The sequence below is a fragment of the Syngnathus scovelli genome, unplaced genomic scaffold, assembly GCF_024217435.2.
Source record: "Syngnathus scovelli strain Florida unplaced genomic scaffold, RoL_Ssco_1.2 HiC_scaffold_36, whole genome shotgun sequence".
NCBI classification, from domain to species: domain Eukaryota; kingdom Metazoa; phylum Chordata; class Actinopteri; order Syngnathiformes; family Syngnathidae; genus Syngnathus; species Syngnathus scovelli.
In genome coordinates this window covers 339878-348259 of record NW_026061455.1, presented here as the reverse complement: position 1 = coordinate 348259, position 8382 = coordinate 339878, and the positions used below count along the sequence as shown (strand labels likewise).

The 8382-nt window shown below is 53.2% G+C and overlaps 1 protein-coding gene across 1 annotated transcript; it reads left to right on the top strand.

Annotated features, from left to right (window-relative positions):
- Nucleotides 1–7949, top strand: LOC125966500 (janus kinase and microtubule-interacting protein 3-like). The gene is made up of 14 exons (XM_068649820.1): nt 1–126; nt 2446–2685; nt 5387–5513; nt 5630–5742; nt 5857–5940; nt 6156–6218; nt 6305–6403; nt 6485–6582; nt 6664–6718; nt 6839–6904; nt 6966–7034; nt 7111–7188; nt 7245–7478; nt 7558–7949. The coding sequence occupies exons 1-14, from the start codon at nt 1–3 to the stop codon at nt 7672–7674; spliced, it is 1569 nt and encodes a 522-aa protein (XP_068505921.1). The 3' UTR covers nt 7675–7949.
- Nucleotides 7950–8382: the final 433 nt, after the last annotated feature.

Here is an 8382-nt window from a genome sequence, read left to right as displayed (position 1 = left end):
ATGTCCAAACGAGCTCCGGCAGGGCGGGCCAAGGCGGAGCGAACGGACGCCCTTCAGGCCGCCAATGACGAGCTGAGAACCAAACTGATGGACGTCCAGTTAGAACTTCAGCAGGAGAAGAACAAGGTGAAAACCTCAACAGACAGACACTGCCTGCCTCCCTGCCTGCCTCCCTGCCTGCCTCCCTGCCTGCCTCCCTCCCTCCCAGTTTTCCCGATGTAGATTAGACATGCGTGTGCCATGACTGTGTCAGCCTACATCAACAAATGCACCGAGGACGTCAGCACCACTAAGAATATCATCACCCGGGGCAACCAACGACCCTGGATGACTGAGGAGGTACGTCAAACGCTACGAGCGCGGAACTCTGCCTTCAAGTCTGGCGACAAGGAGACACTGAGGACAGCGAGAGCCAACTTGAACCGTGCCATCAGGATAGCGAAGCGAGACCGCAGTCGAAAATTTCAGGATCGTTTCCACGACGTCAAAAACATCAGGAGTATGTGGCAAGCCATACGGGCGATTACAGACGACAACTCACCCTCCCCCCCCCGGTGGGTGTAGTTGATGCTGACTTTCTAAATGGTCTAAATAACTTCTTTGGGAGGTTCGAGGCACTAAACGGCACTCCAGCAGTTAAAACTGTCCCCCATCAGGAAGAGGAGGTACTCTGCCTTGACTCCGCCGATGTGTTGAAGACCCTGAGGAGAGTCAACCCCTGTAAGGCCCCTGGCCCGGACAACATTCCTGGGCGTGTGTTCAGGGAATGTGCAAGTCATCTGGCTGGGGTCATCACAGACATTTTTAACACCTCGCTGGGCCAAGCCACAGTGCCGGCGTGCTTTAAGACTGCCTCCATCATTCCGGTGCCGAAGAAACCTCAAATCACCTCATTTAATGATTACCGGCCTGTTGCACTGACTCCGGTTATGATGAAGTGCTTCGAAAGGCTGCTTAAAGGTCACATCGTTTCCAGACTCCCCCTATTATTTGACCCGTTCCAGTTTGCCGACCGGCAAAACCGCTCCACTCAGGAAGCCATCTCCTCCGTTCTTCACCTGAGCCTGGCTCACCTGGAGGAGAAGAACACCCATGTGCGGAGGCTGTTCCTGGACTTCAGCTCAGCGTTTAACACCATCATCCCACAGCATCTGGTAGGAAAATTGGAACACCTGGGCTTCAACACCCCCCTTCGCAACTGGCTGCTAGACTTCCTCACCAACAGACCTCAGTCAGTCCGGGTCGGACAGAACACCTCTGATGTCATCACCCTCAGCACAGGCTCCCTTCAGGGCTGCGTCCTGAGCCCCCTGCTGTGCACCCTGATGACACACGACTGCGTCCTCAGGTTCACCACCAATCACATCGTGAAGTCAGCAGACGACACAACGGTGGTGGGGCTCATCAGAGACAACAACGACCTGGACTACAGAGAGGAGGTGGAGCAGCTGGTGGGCTGGTGCAGAGAAAACAGCCTGATCCTGAATGAGGAGAAGATGAAGGAGATCATCGTCGACTTCAGGAAAAAACAGCCTCACCACGCTCCACTGATCATCAACAGCTCAGCTGTGGAGGTGGTCAGCAGCACCAAATTCCTGGGGGTCCACATCACAGAAGACCTCACCTGGACTATGAACACTACGGCACTGGTCAAGAGGGCACAGAAGCGCTTGTACTTCCTGCGGAGGATGAGGAGAGCCCACCTGCCCCCACCCATCATGAGGACGTTCTACAGGAGCACCATAGAGAGCATTCTGACAAGCTGTCTCTCTGTGTGGTGTGGAGGCTGCACCGCCTCCGATTGGAAGAACGTGAGGAGAGTGGTGAGGACAGCAGAGAGGATCATAGGGGCTCCTCTTCCCTCCATTCAGGACATTTCATCTCAGCGCTGCATGTCCCGTGCCCGTAACATCATCAATGACCCATCACACCCCCACCATGGACTGTTCTCCCTGCTGCCCTCTGGGAAGAGGTTTGCAGCATCCGCTGCAGGTCCACCAGGTTCTGCAACAGCTTTTTCCCTGCTGTCATCAGACTGTTGAACACTAGAACTGTTGAGCTCTAAACTGAACTCTGCATCACACATTCACAGAACTGTACTTTATGACACTACGGACCTCTATCTTGCACTATCTCGCACTACCAACTTTACTGAACTTGTATAAACCCTTTAAATAGAAGTTTAATACATGGTTTAGCATTCCTCTGCACACTCTTGAATACTGTTTTGCCTACTTGCACTATTGCATAATTATCACTGCTGCACTTTATACTTATTTTTAATATATATATATATATATATATATTTTTTCATAGGATATGTTACTTCTATTCAACTGCAATATCACTACTTTGTTGTAAGACGTATGCAACGGAATTTCGTTTTGTATGCACCATGTGCAGACAAGATGACAATAAAGTTTGTCTAAGTCTAAGTCATGTCAGGTCAGCTGTCTGGAGAGAGAGAGAAGTCAGGACCTGCGGGCGGAGCACCACCGTGCCACCGCCGCCATGACGGAACTCAAAAGCAAACTCCATGAGGAGAAGCAGAAAGAGTTAGCCATTACCAGGGAGACATTACTGCGGCAGCATGAAATGGAGCTGATGAGAGTGATCAAAATCAAAGATGGAGAGATCCAGCGACTGAATGCCTTGGTCCTCAGCCTGAGGGACGGCTCCATGGACAAGGTGATCCGCTCTATCCGTGTCTGACTATCCGCACGCCACGTCGGGCTTCGATGCGGCCGCTACCGTATTGTGTAGCTTGTCCCCAGTAAGCGTCGCGGCGCTCCGTTGCGGTCTCAACGGCCCGGTGTGGCGCAATGTCTGCTCAGGTGAGAAGGGGGGGCGCTTTGCTGGCGGAGGTGGAGGAGACGCGGCGGTGTCGGGAGACCGAGCGGTGTCGCCTCCACCAGGAGCGCGGAAGAAGCCCTGGCAGCGGCCCAGCAGGCCTGGCAGTCCCGAGCGGCCGAGCTCCGATCGGCTCATCACCAGCATCGGGAGGAGATGAGCCGAACCAAGAGAGACTGCGAGAGGGAGATCCGCCGACTGGTAGGACTGATCAGATGCGCGGTGCGTGGCTATGTTCCCAATTTCGTTGTATACCTGCAGTGCAATGACACCTAAGGCATTCTATTCTATTCTATTTCACAAGAAGAAAATGTCCGGTTGCTCGCTTCGCTTTTGTCACAGCAAAGGTGTTCTAGTCGATTCAAGAAAAAAATTGGCCGGTTGCTCTCTTTGTTTTTGTCACAATTCTGGCAAATGAGTTTGCCCGCCTGCCTGAGCGCTCCCCGTTTGTACATCCAGACGGATGAGATCAAGCTGAAAGACAGAGCGGTTAGTGTTTTGGATGAAGCCCTGGGGCCGGCCACGTCCACCGCCTTCAGCTGCAGACTCAGGCTGCCGAGCAGCAGATCGCTGCCCTGAGGGATTCCCAAAGGGCGGGCCTAAACTACCCTGGAAGTGGGGTCAACGCCGCTACTAGCAATCCTCTTCATTGCGTAAGCCACCTCATCACACACTTGCAGTACGCATGACTTAGTTCGTTGCTGGAGGAAGGTAGCACAAAAACAGTTTTGAACTTTGAACGAGTGCTTGTGTGTGTGTGTTGCGGGGCGTTTTCAGTCTCAGGAGGATCGGGACACGCGACGGTTTCATCTGAAAATCGCTGAGCTCAGCGCAGTCATCAGGAAACTGGAGGATCGAAACGCCCTGCTTTCTGAAGAGCGCAATGAACTGGTAATTTATTGACGGCACGCTTGAAGGTTTGCGCTACGTTTGATGCGCGCCATCCAGCGAGGCACCCATTGCGCTTGCTTATTAGTTGAGCGGCGCGGCGAGTCGGTTGCCTGGTAGATGTCTTTTATTGGGAGCCAAAGCCACGATTCCGTTCAAACCGATGCAAAAGGAATGGATACGTTCTGGCCCGCGTGTTGTGCGTCTTTCACATCCCGCACTTCATGCTTGCAGCTAAAGCGACTGAGAGAAACAGAAAGCCAGTTTCTGCCACTCCTGTACAAAAACAAACGCCTGAGCAGGAAGAATGAAGAACTCTCGCTGGTGCTGTGTCGCCTTGAAAACAAAGTGCGCTTTGTCACCCAGGAGAACGAGGAGATGGCAAGCTTGGTAAGTCGACGCGGACAACGGCGGCGTGCCAACAGAGTCCACTGCATTTGTGTTCCACAGAGAAGGCCTAGTTCGCTCAATGACCTGGACCGCGGTTGCGGCCAGCAGGACGGTGAAATGGAGTTCCTTCAAGTTGTGGAGCAGCGGCACATCATCGACGACTTGTCCAAGGTCTTCAGGCAGGCGACTCGGTGCACGTACGGCAGCGCCGCGCTCGCTCGCTGTCGCCAGGAAACCTTTTCCGTCCAAAGCTTGGCCGGCGGCCGCCATCCAAAAAATTGGCCCCTTAAATTCCGACCTTTCAAGCAGGAGCATTGTGCGCACGCGTTTGAACACGCTTTAGACTTGTTTTGCCGTTTTCAGCAGCTCAAAGCTCCCGTTTTGTCAGCGCCTTTGCCACTCGCTGTGCGCTGAAAACGACGGACTTGCCCGGCTGCTCAGCCCGTCAACCATGAGCCGCGAGCGCGACGTCATTGTCCGTAGGCAGGTAGTGGCAAAATGCACCCTGTTAGAGTTGCGCTCGCTCCAACTTATTTTGCAAGAACCACACGGGAGACAAGTAAGTTCTTTTGGACACCTGCAGGTGGAGAGTCCATCCGTTGTACGAATGAAGTCTGACTCTCGGCTCCTGCACGAGCATTTTAATTAAGAGAAACAGGGTGGGTGTAAGAGTGGATTGAATAGAGGAAGCCCTTGACCTCTAGTCAAAACATAGCAAGGGGTGTTTTACGACTTTGTGTAGGAAGGGATAAGCGATAGGGATAAATAAGGGATAAATAATATTATTTATTACAGGTCGCAGTCAAAGTCAAAGCAACACAATGATACGATAAAGATAATCTGGAAAACCCTGACACACCCTGTAGTTGTCACTTTTGGAAAAGACGAGCGTCCCTCCAATCATCGCCGGTGACGTGTTTTTCAGGCTCTGGAGACAGGAGCTCATGTCAGAAATGTCATTGTGAGTCGCGTTTGTTTCTGCGCCGGAGCCGTTCGTTCCCTTTGCATCCAAAGAATCTCAAAGGCGGATTATTTGTGTCGACAGGAGAGAGATTTGCTGCTACGATACCGACGTCGAGAATCTCTGAGGAGGAACAAAGCGTGAGGTCCTGCAAGGTGAGTCTGTTTGTTTGCGGCTGCTTGGTGTTGCGCAAGATAAAATGGCCTTTTTCTCGCTATCGTTCCTCTCGTCGATTCATCGTGAGGTGTCGCTTCAGTTTGTTCAGAGAGATGTTTGCTTCCGCGCCCGCAGGTCATCGAAACATTTTACGGCTACGACGAAGACGTGTTGGTGGACTCGGACGGATCGTCCTTGTCTTTTCACACCGACAGAACCCCCGACACGGAACCCGAAGAGGTAGCCCGCCATTTCTGCCAGCGTATTGGCACCAAACATTCCTCTTCAGCCTGGAATCGGACTCGTCTTTGCGTCGCGGGTGCTTTGTCGCCGGTCTGACTGATTCTGGTACTAGTGCTGTGTTGCATTGGTGTGTGCATGAAGAGGCGGAGCTTCGCTACCGCCAGCTGACGCAAGAATATCAAGCGCTGCAACGAGCCTACGCTCTGCTAGCCCAGACCAGCGAAGGGGACTACGACGCCGAGAAGGAGATCAAGGTGGCGCCCCTTCCCGCAACCCCCGGCCGGGTCGCAGCCTCCCCGTTCTCACCCAGCCTCGGGTGTTCTCTGGTCTGAAAGGAGGAGGAGGAGCCTCCCTCCTCCTCCTTTCAGACCAGAGAAAAGCTGATGGTAGAAATGGGTCACTATCAAAGCAGAGTAGCAGATCTGGAGTCAGCGCTGAAGCAACAAGGACAGGTAAGCTCATCAATGAGCACACCTTTTTCTCAGACAAAATAGCTACATTCTTCAGTCACTCATCCGTCTGGCATTACTGGACCAACCCCCCCCCCCCCCCGAACGTGGCTGGGAAAATGCGGAGAAAAGCAAATGTCATTTTCCAGTCAACCAAAGAATTTGTGGATGAAAATGACACAACATTCCAAAGCTGTCCACGCGTTTGTCTCTTCTAGAATGTCAAGTGGGTGGAGGAGAAGCAGCTGCTGCGTCAGAGCAATCAGCAGTTGGCCGAAAAGGTGACGGAAAGAAAGGCGCTGGGCGGAGTCGCTTGGCGTCACACCTGTCGGGAAGCCCCGCAGATGAGGTCTGACTGTCTTTTCAGGTCAGGCGGATGGAGGCGGAAGAAGCGCGTCTGAAAGAGCACATCCAGGATATCCGAGACCAAAACGAACTGCTTGAGTTCCGCATCCTGGAGCTGGAGGTGGGAAGACTCGCACAAGCGTGTTGAGGCCAGAGATGTGACGGACGGACGGACGGACGGATGCATGCCTCTGCCTTTCAGGAGAGGGAGTGGCGCTCCCCCGTCTTGAAGTTTCTGCAAGTCCGTTTCCCAGACGGCCTCAGCCCTTTGCAGATCTACTGCGAGGCCGAGGGCGTGAGCGTACGTAAGGCGTCCCTCGCAACCCTAACCTTAACCCGAGGTCCCAGAACACCTTACATTGCTCCTTGCGCCTTTCCCCCGGACATCGTCATCAGTGATCTGATGAAGAAGCTGGACATCCTGGGCTATAACGCCGTAAGTGTATGTCGAACTCCTTATGTTCGCACTCCACGAGACTCGGCGGCTCAAATGTGACTTTTGGAAGGCTTTGCGCTGAAAGAAGCTTGTTGACGCTGTGCCTTTGGGCTCTTGCAGAATCTCACCAACGAGGAGCAGGTGGTCGTGATTCACGCCAGGACCCTTCTCACCCTAGCCGAGAAGGTAACGCGCACGTCCACGCACGCTCTCGCATTCTGCTTATGTGACAGCAGCCTTTCCTCAGTGGTTAGAATACATCAAAGTGACCAAGTCAGCACTTCAACAGAAGATGTTGGACATTGAAAGTGAGAAGGTAGACAGACACGCGACATCAGCCAAGGGGAACTCCGGCAATGTGCCCCAACAATTCTGACCTTGAGCTGTGCTAGGATATGTTCTGCAAGCAGAAGGGCTACCTGGATGAAGAGTTGGACTTCAGGAAGTGTTCCATGGACCAGGCTCATAAGGTAAGCCGCCCTCAAATCTCCCGCCGGACCACTGATGGACGAGGATTGCGGCCCAGAGGATCCTGGAGCTGGAGGCCATGTTGTACGAGGCGCTACCGCAGCGGGACTGCCCCGCCACGGACGGCGAAAAAGCCAGCCACGCTGGCGTGAATGACGTGCTGACGGCGGATCAGAGAGAAGAGCTTAGGAGCGCCGTGGACCAATGGAAGCGAGCCCTGATGTGCGAGTTGAGGGAGCGCGACGCTTGCATCCTCCAAGAGAGAATGGATCTGCTGCACAGCGCGCAACAGGTAAGGGCCCAAAGCCAGCCCGGCACTTACTTGCACGCTTACTGGCTTTTGAATGCCACTTTCCATTTGTCCGTCCTAGAGGAACAAAGAGCTGAAAGAATTCATCGAAGCTCAGAAGAGACAAATCAAACAATTGGAGGAGAAGTTTCTGTTTCTCTTTCTATTCTTCTCCTTGGCCTTCATTCTGTGGCCCTAACACCAGCTGGTGAGTGAGCTCCAGCGGCACCGCACTCGACACCTCCGATACACTGCCAGCCGGTCTCAGACGTTGGCAGACGCTCCGATGCCAACGTATACCCCCCGCCACGGTGACAGAGGCACCGCGTCACACCGGCGCTCATCCAATCAGAAGGCAGGAAAAGCAAATTCACATGCAGGGCACTTTTGAACCAGAAGAGAGCGCCACAAAAAACGGTTGTTGCCCCAAACGCGCACTAAAAAGGGTCAGAATAACAAGAGTCCCACTGGCCAGCCGGGGCCACCCGTCCAGCTGTTTCTTCAGGGGGGAAAAAAATTGGAGTCACCGGTGAGTACATTTTGCATTTAGCTCTGCTTTTCTGCTTCTGTCTTCAAGTGTGTGGCATCCTGCGATCAAAGATTCAGCCAACCCCAAAGCGGTTGACCTCAACGTCCCACCACCATGCCTACCAGAGCAGGTGACGTGATGCTTTGGACATCCTTCCGTCTCAGATGCCCAAAAGTACTCTTTGCCACATCTGCGGCAATACGGTGTCTTTTCAAAGGTGCAAATAAATCCAGCGTGGGCGGAACACGCACGTCTTCGGTTTTTCCCGCTTTGTTTGTGTGACAGCTGTTGTGAAAATTTTATACAAATAAAGTTGTATAGTACAGGTTTGGCCAAGCCGCAACTCCCGAACCGCATGCGGCTCTTTTATGTTCATAT

Bases quoted from the DNA above. Each gene is read 5' to 3' on its own strand.
- LOC125966500 (XM_068649820.1), top strand. From the start codon at position 1: ATGTCCAAACGAGCTCCGGCAGGGCGGGCCAAGGCGGAGCGAACGGAC. The intron at 6,219-6,304 runs GTGACGGAAAGA...CTGTCTTTTCAG, and splicing joins ATCAGCAGTTGGCCGAAAAG to GTCAGGCGGATGGAGGCGGA. The intron at 7,479-7,557 runs GTAAGGGCCCAA...TGTCCGTCCTAG, and splicing joins TGCTGCACAGCGCGCAACAG to AGGAACAAAGAGCTGAAAGA.